Here is an 18576-nt window from a genome sequence, read left to right as displayed (position 1 = left end):
TTCTAGAATCTTCACAGACTTTGAACAAACATGCGTGGTAAGCAGCATTTTACTTGTAGTTAATAATGTGCGTAGTGAGGTCCAAGGGGCTAAACAAGTCCTGATGTGTGCACTGCCCAAGACTCCAGTCACCAGCGACAGATTAACATGCAGATACGTGGCCTTTATAAAATGCAGGGCTCTTTCCTGGCGCTGACTTAGTACCTTCTAAATGGGGTTGGAGGGTTGCATCACTCAGTCCTGGATTACGTGAATGCAGATGCAGATTCTCCAGGAACGTTTTTAATCGGCCTGGTCCATTTTCTGCTCACCAGGCTCGCCTCCTTCCTTCCCTCCCTCTCCTGGGTGTGTACTCAAGAGCGTGGGTGAGCTGCGGTGTTCTTTTAAAAGAACTATGATAAACACATACCTATAAACATACCATTATGAACAATGCATTTTCCAAAATAAAAGAAATTTAGAGGCACTGTTTTACACTTTTAACGTCTGGATAAATAGAATTAACTGATTCTCATTTTTGTTTCTGCATTCAATCTGTTGCGTTTATGTTGTTTGAAATACATGAAGACAAAGCCAACCTTGCATAGATAGATACATAGCTGGAGAAGGGAGGAAGGACCACATGGACCCTCGAAAGACTGACCATACATTGAGAACTATTGACCTAGAAACATGTAATGTAGGGAAACAGCGTCCCCCCAAATAGAATTCAGTACACAGACTGCACTACGAAGTCAGATGGGCAGTCCTTCTTCTTGTCCCTTTAGTCAAGAGCTTAAGACCAGAAGCTTGTGACTGTCCCTACTTAGGAGTCGGTGCGGGGGCCTCTCTTGCTGTGCCTAGTCCCAGACGCTGTGAGACAGGAAGTGGTGTTGGGAATGGCATTGGGAACACTGGGACGTTTGTTGCAGCTCAGTCAGGTTTGTGTGGACAGGTTTCTTGCATAAAGAAAATCAGTGACAGCTTCTGACACTGCAACATGGGAGACTAGACCAGTCTGGGTAGTTCCTGAAGATCTGGAAGTTTGGGGCTCACTGGTGTTTTGGTAAATCTAGATGGTGATGCTGTTTATTCCTGTTTTTATTTGGAATTGTCATCAGCGTTCAGTTCCACGTGTTGATGAAATTCTAAATTCCATGGAAATCAGTTGCTAGGCCTGTACTTTGCCTCAGAAGTTTGTTAGAACATGAGGTTTTCAAACTTAGGTGGAACCTTATAGTCAGTAGAGAAAAAGTTGTGCCTCTACCTTGAAAGAGAAGTTGTGCATTTTTGCTACAGAGCTGTTGTGTGTATGCTTTTTTTTTTTTTTTTTTTCCCCTCCTGTCTTGGTTGGAAGCTGGGTTTTCTATGTTTTCCGTGTGGCAGATCTGAGGACCATTGCCCATGCTTGAGCACCGTTAACTGCACCCACTTGTGTGGGGCATTGAACGTGTATGTACTCCCAGCCCCACAAAGTGTGCATTCTGCCCTTTAAAGAAGAGGAAAATGTGTGTCAGACAGGTTTGGTGGTCCATTCCGAGCTACACATGCTGCGGTTGGAATTGTGGGCTACTCCTCTGCACTTGACCACGCTGCCTCGTGGACAGATCCACGTAGGAACATTTTCTCTCCATTCATCAGAGCTCATCTGTCATGTTTTATGTAAGACACTCAGCTAAGTTCTACATTATGGTTGTATTGTTTTGTTTTTTTCTCCACTATTAAAAATGGGAAGGGGGCGCCTGGGTGGCGCAGTCGGTTAAGCGTCCAACTTCAGCCAGGTCACGATCTCGCGGTCCGTGAGTTCGAGCCCCGCGTCAGGCTCTGGGCTGATGGCTCAGAGCCTGGAGCCTGTTTCCGATTCTGTGTCTCCCTCTCTCTCTGCCCCTCCCCCGTTCATGCTCTGTCTCTCTCTGTCCCAAAAATAAATAAACGTCGAAAAAAAAAATTAAAAAAAAAATGGGAAGGATAACACCTCTTGTTGAGGTTGCATGGGTGAATTAAGACTGAGCCTGAGAAGCAAGTTCTGTCCGTCCCGGTCCAAGATGTGCACCCTAACCCACACACGTGTTACCTTTCCTTTCCTTCCCTTTTTGTGAAGTTTCCGAGGGCTTAAAATAAAACCTAATTGTTCCTCACAAGTGGCCCCTAGCTTTCTACTTCCTACCTGGTCCCTTCTGTATGGGTAATTACCCTGTTTTCACTTTCATAAAAGTGAGTCCTCCAGGGGAACCTGTGTGGCTCAGTCAGTAAGTGTCTGACTCTTGATTTTGGCTCAGGTCATGATTCACGGTTCATGAGATCGAGCCCCATGTTGTGCTCTTTGCAAATAGTGTGGAGACTGCTTGGGATATATTCTCTCTCTCTCTGTCTCTCTCTGTCTCTCTGTCTCTCTCTCTCTCTCTCTCTTTAAGTAAGTAAGTAAGTAAATAAATAAATAAATAAATAAATTTAAAAACATTTTTAAAAGTGAGTCCTCCGGGAACAAGGTTGAATAGTAAATAGCGCTTGCTAAGCCAAATTCAAGCATTTGGAAGCAGAAGGGTACTTTCTCTTAAAAATATTCTGTGATGTATTTTCTCACCTAATTTGTTGTAAATTGTGATAGAAATTAACACAGGTCTGTAGTCCTAGATCTGTAATTCCAAAACCCAAAAGGATGATGAAAACCAGAAGTTTTTCTGTAACTCCTTTTTGGCAGAACGTCACGAGTCCTGGACTCTTTGGAGGCAAAGTTTGACTCAAACTGCCATGAGGCCTTTCATAGACTTTGCTGTTCTCCTTAGTGTGGCTTTGCATTAGTATCGCTGCAGAATCGTAAGTGTGATGACGCTGCAATCCTCAGCCCCGCTTGCTGGGGTTACGTAACGTACAACCGATGTGTCACCTTTCTAAAATTCAGACTCTGAATTGTGAAATGCATTTCCTTCAAGGGTTTTGGTCGAGTGACTGCAGAACTATACTGAGTTGGTTCCATTTATGAGGTTCTCAAAGCTTTATAGGTCCCAATAGGAATTTGCCCCACCCTCTACCCTGTCTGCTCTTCCTGATTAGTTCTTCATTTTGATGACTCACCTGGTTTCCCAGGCTAGAAACGCCTCGGCCTGCTCTCCGCTCTCTCCTCAGTCTAAGCCCGTCCCGAGAGTAAGTCCAGAGTCCAGTGCTGGTCACACTGCCCCACCACTGGTCTCCCGGGTAAGGGCCTCTGACCGCTCCCTGGCTCGTGTCTGGGCTGACGTCCTCTGGCCCCTGCCGGCCCTGGGTTGTTTTGCAGGCCGGCTCCTGGAGTTTTCTTTAGCGAGGAATCATGTCTCTGACCCCTCAGTGACCGTGCTGACTCCATGGCCCTCATACGGCCCATGGGCTAAGCCTGCTTTCCAAGCCCTTTGCTTACAGGCCCTGCTCTTAACTCTCCCGTCCTCTCTCCTGATGGGCTGACCCCAGACCTGGGGGTCCTGCCTGTGTGATCGCTGCTGCCTGCGTGCTTTCCCCATCGGCCTGCTTGGTTCACACCTGTTTCCCCTGCTTGGTTCCGCTGAAGAGTCACTTCCTCCAAACAGCCTTCCTGGACTCCTGGCCTGGGCCTGGGCCAGGCCTCTTGGCTTTCGGGCTCATCTCTATAAACTGTCCTTCTGTGCCTGTCCTTCCAGTGCTCGCTGTCCCCATGCGATGGCAGAGAACCGCTAGTGTCTTCAGTCATGTGAAATCGTCTCTCTCAGGTGACAGCCTCATGAAGGCAGGGCCATGACCTCCCGTCCTCAGCATCCTGTGTAAGACCTGTGGTCACTGAATATTGAGTTTTCTGGATTTATCCCCCCGTTTTTCTCCCCTACCAGACTGTGAGTCTCTTAAGGGCAAAAAAAAAAAAAAAAAAAAAAGGTGCATCTTTCAGTTCCATGGCACAGTTCCTGTCCCCAGGGGAGCACCGAGGCCGGGCTGGGGGAAGGATTCTGTTAGCGTGCTCACATGAGGACTTTGGAAAGCCCACATCTAGCTTGCATGTTCTTTGGTGCACGAAGCAGGCCTAATGTGTGCTGCTGCTTGAACAGACCTTTCCCATGAATAACCGTCGTCGTCAGAACCCAGGCTTGGTGGTCACGTGGGGCACCCCGCCCCCGTGGCGGGTATTTATTCGGTGCCAGCTATGTGTGGCATCACAGCAGGCACGCACACCCTCTTGTGTCTAATCCTCACGGCAGCCCCAGCAAGTGCAGTCGCACTCCCTCCTTCGGGGCGAGAAGGGGAGGCTCTCAGGGATCCACCGAATGCCCAAGGTCACACAGCTGGAACAAATGGAGACAACAGTGCCTGGTACAAGGGACTGTGTGAAAGTGCTGAGTGAGAAGTAAAGCAGAAAACACTAACCGAGTTGGAGGAGCTGGGACTCCCCAGGGGAATGCTTTGCTGAGGTGGCAGAGGACTTGAAGTCTTCATGAAAAAAAGGAAGGCAGGACTTTGGCTCTCCTGGCAACTCGTGCTGTGAGCTGGGGACACTGTGCGTGGTAATAGCTATTTTTCCCCAATTCCCATACCTTTTCCTTTGACATCTACCGTGTGAGAACTCTGTCTCCGGAATTAGGGACCGGAGTTCAGATCCTCGGTTGGCCACTTAATAGCTGGGTGATTTTACTGAAGGGCCTTCACCCACCGCGTTTTTCTCAGTAAAGTGTGGGTAATGTTACTGTCTGCGTGGTGACTTCCTAAAACGCTCCATAGAGTATTATCAGTGTGATATACGGGCTTCTAAGATAAGTCCTGTCCCCACGTAGAGTGTGTGGATGGCTTTTTGAAGTTTCCTAAGTCAGGGACCCACAGTCCAGAGGTGTTTGCATATGTACTTCAGATGCTATCCAAGTGTGCATCTGAAGGCTTGTTCTTAGCAGAGGAGATGCTACGTGGACGTTTTTCTTGGTGAAATCGGATAACATTCCAGATCTGTAGTTGATCAGAAAGTGTTCGGGCCTTGCCACCAGCGACTGCGGAGCAGAGCTTGAGGCCAGCGCTCTTTGGGTCCTGCGCTCCATGGAGCCTCGGTGTGACACCATTGGTGGCCTGGCTCTGCCGTCAGACTGTCCCGGGACCCTCCTCCAGCTGAACCTTTTCCAAGAGGTGCTTGTTGGAAGCCTGAAGATAGAGCATGAGAAGTTCTCATGTGGTTCTTTTTTTCACGTCAGTGTGCTGATAAAGGTCATGTGTTGGGCGGAATTTGGCCTAAGGTTTGCTTTCTCATAACATACTGTTTGGTGGCAAAGCTGCGGGGAAGGCAGCTGGAGCAATCCCTGAAGCTTCCTAGGGGGCCGCCTGCCTCAAACAGGGTGTACAGTTTGCAGGACCCGTTGCAAAATGAAAATGCAGAATCGCTTGTTCAAAAATTATTAAGAATTTCAAGACAGTGGGACAGCAGAGCATTAAACCCAGCACGAGACCTTTCTAAGCACACAGCCATTGTGATCACACGGGACACGATGCCTGTGAATGCCCCGCCCCAAATCTGATAATTGTTGAGTGCTCTAATTGCCAGAAGTCACTCTGTGGCTTGCTGGGCTCATCTTAGTAGGAGTCTTTGCAAGGATTAAATGAGAAATGTCCACCATTGATAGATGAATGGATAAATACGTGGTATATATACATGGAATATTATTCAGCAATAAAAAAGACTAGGATCTTGCCATTTACAACATGGATGGACCCAGAGGGTATAATGTTAACTGAAATAAGACAGAGAAAGACAAAGACCACATGCTTTCACTTACATATGGAATCTAAAAAACAAAAATGAGCAAACAAAAAAAACCCCAGAAACCGACTCATAAATACAAAGACACTAGTGTTTCCTAGAGGGGAGGGGTGTCAGGATGGGTGAAATAGGTGAAGGGGATTAAGAGGGGGTATAAATGTCCAGTTATAAAATAAGTCACAGAGATGAAAAGTACAGCACAGGAAATGTAGTCAGTACTGTAATAACGTCGTCTGGTGGCTACACTTCCCGTGTTGAATATTGAGTAAGGTACAGAATTGTCAAATCTGTACACCTGAAACTGATATAACACTGTATGTCAACTGTGATCATAAAAGTAAGTTTAAAAATGCCCCCTCCACACACAGGCCATTTAGTGCTGGCTCTTGTTTCTGTGAGGGGTAGCATCTAATACGAGAGGGCGGCCCGACTAGCAGAAGCGCCAGCACGGACAGATTGAAAGGTGACCGATCTTCCCCGGCGTTCCTGCACGCCACATGAGGTCTGTGTGTTCCGCCTCCTGTACCTGTTTGAGACCCAGAGGAGGTCGGAGGGAGGGGTGCATGCTGGGCTGGGGCTGGGGCAGGGGCATGCGCAAGATACGCAGAGGTGGGAAGAGCCCCGTCCGCTTCGAAGCAGGTGGGGGAAACGGAGTGAAGAGCTTCCTGTCTACTTTTGCCCTGATCCCTTTGAGAATCCAGGGAAAGTGATACACTCACGCTGTCAATACAACGGGCACGTGCGTTACTGAGCACTTGCAATACAGCAGCTCCAAACTGAGATGTGCTGTCAGTACAAGGAGTACAACTTGGTTTCAGAGGCTTCGTATGAAAAAAAGGAACGCAGAATGTTTCAGTAATTTGTGTATTGATTACCTGTTGAAATAACATTTGTTTATGTTGGGTTAAACAAACAGTCTTAAAATTAATTTTACCTGTTGCTTTTTAATATGGCTGAAGGAAAATTTTTAATTACATGTGTGCTTGTCACCACAGTTGTTACATGCTGGAGACTAGGAAAATGCACAGGAGGCATAGTACACCCTCTCATGCTCTCACACACACTTGCAGGGCTGCGCGCAGCCCAGGGAGGTTCAGAGCCTCCGAACACCCCCTCCCTGCTCCCCGGCCATGCCCTGGAGTAGAGGATGAGGTGGGGAGAGTAGGTGAGGAGGTGTGCAGAGCTCCCAGGCTGGGGGGGGGGGGGGGGAGGATTTGTTCTTTGAGCACGGGGGGCTATTGATTGCTTTCCAGCAGTGGGAGGTGACGTGTTCAGGGTGTGTTTGGGGACGATTTGTTGGGGGAAGAGGCAGAGCAGGCACTGAATGAATGCAGGACAAGAGATCAGGAAAGTAGTTAGGCCGTGGCTGTCCTCTTAAGTCAAGTTCAGACAACGCGATCTGGATTAGTTAAGTGCTTTCTCGTGAGCCTGAGGAAGAACACATAAATGCATCCTCCCTTTGCTGAGGCTAAATAAGATGAACAATGAACTTGAGGCCTAGATGCACCTTCTGCCTTTACTGATCCAGACGAGGCTGTAATTCTCACCTGGGTCCAAGGTTGGCCCTCGGCTTGGCTCTAGACGTTTCCTCTCTCAATCAAGTACTTTTCTCCCTGGGGGCACATTTCCCTGTCATGTGCATTCCAGAAGGAGGGGGGTGAGGTGGTATTTGACAGGTATCAGCCACAAAAGCCTACGGGACAAAAGAAGTCCTTAAACCTTATCTGAATACCAGCTTTTTATGAAAATAATCAGGATGTTGAGGGTTTGGGTTGTTTTTTTGTTTTTTTTTTTTTCTTTTTCTTTCTGGAAGGTAACTGTTTTGTGTAAAAGAAAACACCTGCTGCTTCTCGGTCTGTTTCAAAGCGCTGCCTGTGGTTTAAGAGTACAGAAATATGCATGTGGCGTGAAGCATTTGCAGGCAGAACATGGAAAAGCTGGTCGGGGCGTGTCCATAGAAAGGCGAGGCCTGTGGCTGCAGGTGGGTGAGGTGGGACAAGCTGGTAACAGAGCCACAGCTGTCCCCTCCTCGTGAGAGTAGAGGTATGTTCAGAGGATCGACAGTTTTCTTTTTGTTGTACATTGAAATCCAGATAACTGCAGGACCAAAGGTGGTTCTCATTTCTTTCACCTGAAGCACCGTCAAAGAAGGCACGGATCATTGCCGATTTTTTAATTGCTAACGTTACTCTAAGAGCAACCACCTACTCTTGTTGACAGAGCTGGTTTGTAATCCACCTTCCAAAGATCTGTTCTTTAACCTGAAGCATATCGGATTTCTGGTTCAATAAGCTTGCTTTCTTTTCTTTCTTTTCTTTTTGTTGATTATTATAACTAACGTGCATTATTTTTGCAGGGCGAACCTTTCCAACACATCCGTACTTCTCGGCGCAGCTGGGGGCGGGCCAGCTCTCACTTTACAACATTCTGAAGGCCTACTCACTTCTCGACCAGGAAGTGGGGTACTGCCAGGGTCTCAGCTTTGTAGCGGGCATCTTGCTGCTTCACATGGGTGAGGAAGAGGCATTTCACATGCTCAAGTTCCTGATGTTTGAAATGGGACTGCGGAAACAGTACCGGCCGGACATGATTATTTTACAGGTAGAGAGCGCTCCTTATGCGTATGCCGGAGACAAATGCCAAAAATGTTTACGATCCCTTTCCAGGTCTCTGTGAGGAGCTTTCCCCACCGTCCATTAACACCGGAGTAGCTGTCGTTGCCGGGCACTGCCCGTGTGCTAGGCGTTTCATATTGCCCTTCTCCCCTCAGCAGCCCTCAGGGAGACACTATTCATCAGCTCAATTTATAGATGGGAAGACTGAGGCTCAGGTTACCCAGCTAGCGAGTGGCGGAGTTGGGGTTTAAAGCCGGCCCTGTCTGACTCCGGGCCCTCCCTTTACCCTCCATCACACCCCCTTCGGGGGATCTGATTTCTGCCTCCCACTGTGTCAGCCACTTCCTCTGCCAGGGATCCCCCTCAGCACACCCAGGCTTCAGCTCAAATACCGAATCCTGCTAGAAGCTCTTCCTGACCACCTGATGTTGTGTCCCGCATCACCCCTCCCCAGGCATGTGTACTGTGTTATGCCGCCTCATTTCTTTTGCCATGAAACACTCTCTGCCTGAAAGTATCTATCTTGTTTCCTTACTTGTTGACCTGTGTATCTTCTGACTTCTCTTAAAACATACCATGAGAAGGGAGGGATCTTACCTGTCTTGGAGCTTCATCCCTAGTTCCTAGAACAGTGCCTGGGATGAAGTAGGCACCCGGTCGGTATTTGTCGAATGGACAAGTGGCAGGGGGCAGGCCAGAGCAAAAGAAAAGCAAACAGCGGTGTGTGTAAGTGCTGCCACTGCAACCTTTCAGAGGTAGGAAGAGCTCCGGGCCCTGCTGTGGGACTGTTCCGAAACATTGGATCACATGGATACACGTTCACTTACCAGCAAGTTCTCGGATAGCAGAGCCTTAAAAGGTATTTTTTGGACAGGATACGTGAGAGCCAAGGACTCTTCGAGAGCACCAAATTGGGTGCTTAAAAATGCTTTTGCCTCCACCTGTGAATACGAACCACATGAACATAAAATTCCCACAAAACAAAGCTATTTCACTAAAAAATTTGGACCCACAGAAGACTGCCCACAGCTACAGTCAGGTTCTTTCTATGTGCTCCCCATTAGCTTCAATATAGGCGCATCTCCCGTCTGAGAGAGCAGAATTTTCAAGTTAATTGAGCATTGTAGCACACGGCCATCTTTGGGCTGGGGGTCTTAGTGACTAGATTCCTTTTGATCCAAAAAAGCCACAGCTACTACTGAAGACGGCTGCGTGGTCTGGGCCTCTGGAAACACTTGTTTTTGCCAGTTTGGAAAGTATGTGTCCAACCTATAGCATCTCATTGGGGTTCTGACCCTTTCCAGATTGTTTCTTTGGGCTCAGCCATCACGGACTGCAGAAATCTGGGCTGACGCTAGGACCCCTGTGAGCCATGGGACCCATCATGGGCTTCCTGCCAGAACCATAGCAGTCTCTGAAGAGGGGACCCTTTGGAAAAGTTATTTTCTCCATCTTGAGATAAACACTTGTCTTCCTATTTTAACTTGCCTGGGATCTGTGTATATTTCAGGGGGCACTCGGGGTCTAGAGCTAATTTACTAAGTGAGCGGGTGTAATAGAGCCTTTCCATAGTGCCATCATGTGCCCCCCTTCGCTCTTAGCAGAGAGGCTGGCTTTACGTTTCGGATTCCCCTGGCTTTGAGTTTTGCTAGGAATGTGTATTTATAAGAGAGTTTGAAATGTTCCCAGCAGACAGATGTTTCGATTCTCTTAGCCAAGGAACACAGGGAATGGTAGAAAGAAAGGCAGTGGTAGGAGGAGCCCAGGTGTAAGTGTGCTGGGCCACACCTGGCCAGGACCTCGCAGGCACTGGGCACCCAGGACGTGCCTGTTGGATAAGAGTAGTGGAGATCAGTGATTATCACAGTCCAAATAGAGTGTTTGACACCGTGATAAATCTCTCACAGCCTGAGTGGGATGAGTAACTGAACACACGTAGCAGGAATCTGATTGTGACACCTGTGCATGTGTGTCCCCGCAGATCCAGATGTACCAGCTCTCGAGGCTTCTTCACGATTACCACAGAGACCTCTACAATCACCTCGAGGAGCATGAGATCGGCCCGAGCCTCTATGCCGCCCCCTGGTTTCTCACCGTGTTTGCCTCACAGTTCCCTCTGGGATTTGTAGCCAGAGTCTTCGGTAAGTGTGTGTAATCTGTTTGCCCGAACCAGCCTTCTCCTGTCAGATGGGAAACATTTAGTCTCGTCCTGTGGGGAGTCTCGTCATTTGTATACCTGCATCTTCTACGAGAATGGGGTGATTTGATGCTCTGAATCTAGTCAGCATTGGGTTTTGTGGATTTCAAGACCTGCTTCACCTCTGATACTTACCTGGTGGGGTTTAGACCCACTCTTCTCACTGCCAGCCGTCCCCGGAGCAGACGTCTTAAAGACGTGGCCAGGGAGCCCCATGTTTGTATTCCAGGCGTGTGTCTCTCGTGAATTATCTTCCGCAACCTCTCTGACCTGCGGTTCTGTTCGTTGATGGCTCCTTGAAACTTTTTGTCCCATGACTTCTGGGCTCCTGTTCTTTTCTACATTCCCTTGGCATCTCTTCCTCCCATGTCTCTTCTTCCCTGCCCTTGGCTCTGCATTTCCTTTGTCCACTCACTGTGGGAGCCCCTCCCTGCTGCACCTCACGTGGCCCCCGCCTCATCTTCCCAGAGCCCCCAGCCCTTCACCACTGTGCCCACTGGGACCGCAGGCAGCTCACATTTCAAACGTCTCCTACTTTCTTGATTTACTTTTTGAGAAGATTGTCTCTGTCAAAGTTAAACGGTTATTCACATGCAAAGTCTCCAAGTGGCCTTGAGACGGCAGGGGTAATAATCACATCTGCTCAGGCTCAGGAGCCCAGTGACCCCTGTGAGCCTGGGCAGCTCTCAGACGCTGGGTTTTCCCTGCTTCAGAGTGAAAGAACTATTTTGAGAATTCAGGTTCTTTTTAATTTTGTTCTCTTACTGCGGAGATTATTAAAAAATTGATAATCCTCACACATCGAGTGTTTTAAAAGTGTCACTGATGGGCGCGTGGGTGGCTCAGTCGGTTAAGCATCCTACGTCATGATCTCATGGTTCGTGTGTTCGAGCCCCACATCAGGCTCTCAGCTATCAGCTCACGGAGCCCACTGCAGATCCTCTGTCTCCCTCTCTCTGCCCCTCCCCTCCTCTCTCTCTCTCTCTCAAAAATAAATAAAACTTTTAAAAAATTATAAAAAATAAAGTGTCACTGATGTTCAGTCACTTGATAGCTTAAAAATCTGTAGTCTTCTCATACTCTTTCAGATTTGCTTCTAGAATTAGAGACCATCTCAAAGGGAATGTCCAAAAACATTGCGAGAGCACTCCTTTGGCATGCTTGGGAAAGACAACTTGTAGATGCAAATTCTAGATGCCTGAGATTTTCTTTTTAACATCAGTAGGCATTGAGTTGGTCTTTGCTCCTCTTTTCCCCAGGGTACTAGATTTTTATTCTTACTCCTGTCCACAAGGACTTCTAAAGACTTTACCATTTGGCTTTACTAGAAGAATCCATATTCTGAAAATACTTTCTACCTGCATCCCCTTTTGCATAACTCCCTCCCCAAACTGATTCTTATTTTATGTCCCTTAAAAAAAAATCATTGGAATGAAAGAGATACTAAAAAAAAAAAAAAATCTCTCCTGGTTAAATAAATCATTAGTGAGATTTCATGAACTATTTATATTTATACCATAGTTTAAAAAGAAGATAATTAAAAGCCTCAATTAAAAAAAAAAACAAACCACCTCAGAATTGTCTGCTTAGTTTATTAATGAAAGAGTCACCGAAACCATACGATCTCTAGCTGTAGGCTGTAGTCTTTCTTGCCAAAAATGTCTATATTTTCTTTTTACTTTTCTTACTCTGGAACTTAAAAGAAAATCATTAGTGCACTTTAGTTTTTCTCCTGATTTTTTCAAACAGGAGAGGAGTGAAGATTGAAATAGGTGGGAGTGGGGGTGGGGAGAGTTGATGTTAATGGTTTGAAAATAGCTCAAGAACCGAATTACACCATTTGTGAGAAACCGTTGCATTCCGCCAAGGGGATTTGGATGGGAGGGTCAGCACTGAGTTCTTCCCCCACCGCCCCGCGCCCCCACTTGCAAGTAGTTCTGTGGTACCCTGGCCAGAGAACTGTGTCTGGAAAAGTCTTCCTTTAGGCTGCTTAGGTAAGAGGACAGCAAACAAACCGATTCGGAAACAGCCCTCCCACTGGAGAATATTCGCATCTCTAAAGCTCATTTTGACTTCATAAATTAGAAGCTAAAGCCATCAAAAGCAGGGTATTTATATTATGTAATCAGTGGTGAGTCTCAGAGGCTCTTATACATTATGCATAATGATGCCAGTGTCTGTAACTCCTGGATCCCACAGACCCCTGCCATACTAAGTGGGTGCATGTCCGGCTGGCTGAGGCTCCCCAGATTGTAGGCAGGAAGTGGGAACTTGAGGCAGGACTGTGTTATGTCATTTTGCAACAACTGTTGGGGTTTTTGTTTTTGTTTTGCACAGTCTGTTCCATTTATCAGTACTTAAAACCAAACCATTTTATTATTAGTAGGTTCCATAGAAAGGTTTTTTAGAAACCACTTCTGTACTTAGCGTCGGTCGGCGACTTAAACCATGTTTGTTTAGCTCCGTGACGCTCGATAGCTTAGTTTTAATTGCCCAAACCTGCCATTCATACGCTCTAGTCTTTTTTGGCCTGAAGCCCATTTCATTGTAAGCCTTTAGGCCTGAATAAACCATAAAAACAAATGGACCTTTGTCAACTATTCACCATTTCATATGTAAGTACAGGATTCTCAGCTTGCGGACAGCATAGCTCGTATGTTAATTAACAGGTTGCTTCACATTAAGTATATGCTCTTTGGAGGCACACCAGCCAGCGATGCATGTGCCTGAACCTTCACATGGTAATCACACTTCCTGAATGTCTGTCTTCTGATGGGGTGTCCCATAAGGTAAAATAGCCTCCTCCTGTATGTTTCCAGTTTGGGTGTAGAGGGGGCTTGGGAGAGCTGTTTACTCTGTTCACCTTCAAATCACATCTACCTTTGTAAAAAAAAAAAAAAAAAGAAAAAAAATCTGAGGAACAGGACCGGCTCGCGCCTGCTGGAGGCGGCGGCTGTGGTGCTCAGCTCCTGGTGTTTGCTGAGGGAGACACTGCCAAGTAGATGAGGGAGGAGGTGGGAGTGTAAAAATGAAGGGTTTGCAAAAAAAAAAAAAAAAAATACAGAAGCCACCTGTACTACAGGGAAGGACTCAGAGAGGCTTTAGGACTAAGATAGATTTAGGAAAACAAGATGGTTTTCCTAATTTAAATGGCCAGGAAAAAAAAAAGCTCCCCAGGGAACGTGACACAGAGTTTAGGGAAGTGAGTTTTTGTCAAATCTGCTTGTACTGTGTCTGCCGTCATCCTTCATTTTCCCCCCACCTGGTCCTGGGAGGAAGGTAGGGCCCTCATACCTGGAGGACTCCAGGCTCCCAGGGGAAAGTCAAGGAGAGGGATTGCCCTTGACAAAAAGACAAAGGTGGCTGGAAAAGAAATGCAGGAGAAGTTGGCTTACTGGCCACACGCTTTGCATTGATGGTTTCCCCCTGTAGGAAACTGCATCTTTATATCACGGGGGGTTTCAAATAGAGTTCCAACACATGTTAGCACAATAACAGGGAAGTGTCTTCAAAGGAAAGTAGTAGCTATTTGCCTTGTTCTCCTCGAATAATTGGCAAAGTGGTGGAGTCAGCCGAAATTCAGGCCCCCTTTACTTCCTGCCTGATAAAACCCTTTGCCTGCTTCTGGGTGGCTCGAAACAGGAGAGAAGGGAAGTTGGCTGCAGTGTGGTGAGCGGGGCTTCTGTGGGGCTGCTGGGTGGCTCTCGCAGCTCACTTTCTTGAGCACCGATTTTCAGATGCAGGAAATTAATTCACTTTTCAAGGAGATTATTGTTTTTGGATTTTTTTTTTGTTTGAAATTTCCAGAATGGGAGTGCCTGGGTGGCTCAGTTGGTTAAGCCAACTGATCTCACGGTCAGTGAGTTCAAGCCCTGTGTTGGGCTCTGTGCTGACATCTCGGAGCCTGGAGCCTGCTTTGGATTCTGTGTCTCCTCTCTGTCCCTCCTCTGCTCATGCTGTCTGTCTCATAAATTAAATGAATAAATAAATATTTTAAAAATAATAATAATAAAAATAAAAATTTCCAGAATGTAAATATGTAAAGATTGGAAGATGAACAAAAATGAAAGTAATTCTTTACTGTTATTTAAAAATTATTTAATTTGGGGGGGCGCCTGGTTGGCTCAGTCAGCTGAGCGTCTGACTTCGGCTCAGGTCATGATCTCAAGGATCATGAGTTCCAGCCCTGCATCGGGCTGTCTGCTGTCAGCACAGAGCCCGCTTTTGGATCCTCTGACTCCCCTCTCTCTGCCCCTCCCCCAGTCGTTCCACTCTCTCCCTCTCTCTCTCTCTCAAAAATAAACAAACATTAAAAAATGTTTTAAAAAAGTGCCTCCCCCAACTTTTTGTTTTGCTTTGTTTTCTTCATATAGTCCAGAAAAGTCTAAGTTTATAATGCTAGGGAGCACTCTCCTAAGTAGATTTGTTATAAAAACCAAGATCCTAGGAGAACAAAATTTGGAGGACCAGATGTCAACCTTAAGAGACCACAGATATGGGGCACCTGGGGGGCTCAGCCGGTTGAGAGTCTCTTCGGTTGAGGTCATGATCTCATGGTTTGTGGGATGGAGTCCTACATCGGGCTCTGTGCTCACAGTGCAGAGCCTGCTTGGGATTCTCCCTCTCTCTCTGCCCCTCCCCTGCCCGTGCTCACTTGCTCACTCTCTCAAAATAAGTAAACATTAAAGGAAAAAAGATTGCTGATACTGATTGCATATTTGATAATGGTCCTAAAACTTCACCAATAATTATGTATCTTAATTGGCTTAGATGCAGCACTCTATCTAACTTTAAGGTACGCGTCTCTCAGAGACTAAAGGCACTAAGCTGTGGCATTCGGTCCGGTGCCATAGTCCTTTTCTAGGACCTTGCACAGGATGGCTTGGTATTCTGATAAATGCTGTCAATTTTTGTTCGGCCATAAATGTTGATATATTGAAAGGAGGTCTCGCTGGCTAAACCACAGAAGCTTCACCTTTACCTAGTTTTGTTTTGGGGGAAATGTCATTTCTGTTTAAAAATACATCTCAGTTATAGTGCTATTTTATATCTTTTTTATTTTCTATAGTGGTGAATTACACGGTTAGACTGTGTATTTTGTAAAGCAGACATTTCACAAGAATATTCTTCCACAGGGCAGTCTCGATGCCCGTAATACTTCCGCTAAGAAGCTCACATTTCAAAGATCCCATCAGTTCGCTAATTTATCTTCCCAGCCTCTACAGCCACACCTAAGAAGGAGGCAGCCCTCCATCCTTTCCAGCTTCCTGGGGCCTCCCGAGCCGTGAGCACTGTGATGTTTGTGGAAACAGTGTGCCTCTGAGCTCTGTGAGAGAGCGGGGCGGACCTCGGCGGGTGGCACGCACCCTGGCACCGAGTCTGCTTCTGCAGTTGAGGCCTCGGTGAACGTCACAGAGCATCTCCGGGGCTCACCCGGCCGGCTGGCACCTAGGTGTGCCCTGTGCAGAGACCTCTCTGATTCAGACATCTTCCCTGTGTGTGCGGCAGCTTCCAGCCTCTCCTGTTTCTTGATGGCTTTTATGTGCTATCGCACTGAGCCACCTAGAGACACCCAGCAAGGCTGGGGACTCCTCCTCTCACCTGCTAATGCCTTCCCCAACTTGATGTGATGGACAACTTCTTTGTCTCTTCCATTGTCCTGCAGCACCACCCTCCCCCCGCCCCCCAAATTGACAGGTGGCCTTTAATTAGATTTTTGGCTCTCATCATTAAAGTTGTATTTTTTTCTTGTATTGTTAACTCCAGTTGTTAGGTAACTTGCCTGAATATAGTCACTGAACAGTTCGTTGGTAGGGCTGTATGTTTTATTCTCAGAACAATTTGACTCTTTCTCGAGTGGCTTCAGCTCTTGAGGAGGGGGCGCCAGGCCTGGACTGGCTGCTCGCCCAGTTCCCCGGGCCACTTGCCCTCCCTCGCACCATGTACAGCCCATGTAGGGGTTGCTAACATGTGCCAGCTGTTCTAAGAAAAAGCTATGACAAGAACTAGAAAATAACTCTGACAAAGTTCTTTGAATTTCTCTGAACAAAGATGGTTTTCACTCCATTATTATGCTAAAATGTAGTGTATTGCAAGTATTTAATAATGTACTTTTGCAATTGCAGACATTTTATAGATTTTAGAGATCTTTTAATTCAATTCTTTATTTCAAAACAGGAAAGAGGAGCATTTTTAAAAATTTCTCATGTTTTATATCTAAAAATCTTTCAGTTTTACCCATAAAAATGTGTTTTAGTAACTCCTTTAAAATCCAGAGCATTTCTAGAAAAAGAGTGATAAAAAGTTTTCTTTTTCTCAGTTTAACTTCTGAAGCATGTTTGAATTTAATATGTTTTTAGAACAACAACAAAAAAGATTTATCTTAACCTATGACAAAATCTTAGCAGTATGTTTATTTATATTTCTTCTGTTATTTGCAATATTGTCTTGACAACCTTATCTGAAATATCAGGCACTTAAAAAGTAAATAAAGTTTGCAATTTGGACTTACATTTCCCACCATCCTGCTCTGATGTGTGGAAAGAAAATGCAATGTTAGTTCATCAGAAACTGGTCTGCTTTAACTTTCTGCATTTCTGTGTTTCCCCAGATATGATCTTTCTTCAGGGATCAGAGGTCATATTTAAAGTGGCATTAAGTCTGTTGGGAAGCCATAAGCCCTTGATTCTGCAACATGAAAACCTAGAAACCATAGTTGACTTTATAAAAAACACCCTTCCCAACCTGGGCTTGGTGCAAATGGAAAAGACCATCAGTCAGGTATGATTCGATCCGACCTTCAGGCTTAAGCCATCCTGGATACGGAGAGCTTAATTTTCTTTTGATCGGGACCTATTTCCTACCACTTTGTATCCTGGGCAGTATCTTGTGTGATGCCCGGCATGTGGGAAACACATGTGTACACATACGAAACACATAGCCGGATGTGTGTTCAGTGATGCGGTGCGTGAATGTGACGGGGGTACGCCACCTGGAAACACGGTGGCGGTGTTCAGGTGCGATAACCACAGGCCACCAGTAGTTTCTTGTAATCGAGAGGCTTCACCGCTAGTTGTTTGTTCTTCTGAAACACACGTGCTATTCAATGTAGGCTCTTATGCATGCTTTGATTTTTTCTGCTGCGTAGTATTATTTGGAATTCTCTAAAAACAACCCTTTGATAGCAAAGTTGTGATAAAGAATATATATTCTAGAAGTTTGTTCCATGATGTGGTTTTTGAGATAGAAGTCAGCTCCCCATCTGTGACCTCAGCACTTGTTGTAGATAGCCGAACCATGAGGTGAGGGCGGATTGAGCCAGAATTACACCAAGGCCAGTTGTTAAATGGTCTGGGCTAGGGGCGGGAGCAGATTTTGACTGTGTATAAAGAAGAATCTACTAGTAATGATTGTTGACTCTGAAGGACTGAGCTGTTTGGCAGAGGGTACATCACCACTGGAAGTGTCCAGAGGCCGGATGGCTTAGAAAATGCTCTGGAAGGGATTTCTGCATCAGGGCCAATGGTCAGGCCCCTTCTAAGCCTAGAACTTATCTCACCTGCTCAAAATACGATGAAAACATAGAGCAGTCAGGTAAAAACAAGTAGTGAAACAAAGCTATTTTTTTTGAACAAATCTTTATTCTGAGGATGTCTGATAGTCCCAGAGAAATTCTGCGACCCCAGTGGATTGCACGCACACGGCGTGTTTGTGGTCTTATTGGCTGCTCCTCCTTCAGTGTTGCACACTGAGAAAGCAGCAGTCCTGACCTGGGGTGGGGGTGGGGGCAGGTGGCAGCCGTGTGGCTCTGGGTCTCCACACGTTTCCTGGGCCTGTGTGAGAGGGCGCTCCCTGCCTTTCCACTCTGCATTTCCGTTTTTAGTTAATTGATAGGCTCTGCATCTCTCTGTATTTTGCTTCCCTGGCACGTTTCTCTCCATGTGAATAGCTTTGGCTTGTTCGGGCCCTACTTTCTGCCAGATTCTGTGTGAATCTACATATACACATGATCTCATTTAATCATGACCAAATTCCTGAGAGGATAGATG

At 46.4% G+C, this 18576-nt stretch overlaps 1 protein-coding gene across 7 annotated transcripts in view; it reads left to right on the top strand.

The window, feature by feature from the left end:
* The window catches only part of TBC1D1 (TBC1 domain family member 1), a 224712-nt gene that overhangs the window by 196563 nt on the left and 9573 nt on the right, over nt 1-18576 (top strand). For 6 of the 7 annotated variants that reach the window (XM_045474279.1, XM_045474278.1, XM_045474277.1 and 3 more), the window contains 3 exons: nt 8073-8317; nt 10313-10472; nt 17139-17308. In XM_045474279.1, the coding sequence (XP_045330235.1) occupies nt 8073-8317; nt 10313-10472; nt 17139-17308 (575 nt within the window). The remainder of the gene's footprint in view (nt 1-8072; nt 8318-10312; nt 10473-17138; nt 17309-18576) is intronic. The other variant, XM_045474283.1, reaches the window with a different exon arrangement.

The sequence above is a fragment of the Leopardus geoffroyi genome, chromosome B1, assembly GCF_018350155.1.
Source record: "Leopardus geoffroyi isolate Oge1 chromosome B1, O.geoffroyi_Oge1_pat1.0, whole genome shotgun sequence".
NCBI classification, from domain to species: Eukaryota; Metazoa; Chordata; class Mammalia; order Carnivora; family Felidae; genus Leopardus; species Leopardus geoffroyi.
Note: the sequence above shows the minus strand (reverse complement) of the source record. Positions and strands in the feature narration are given on the sequence as shown.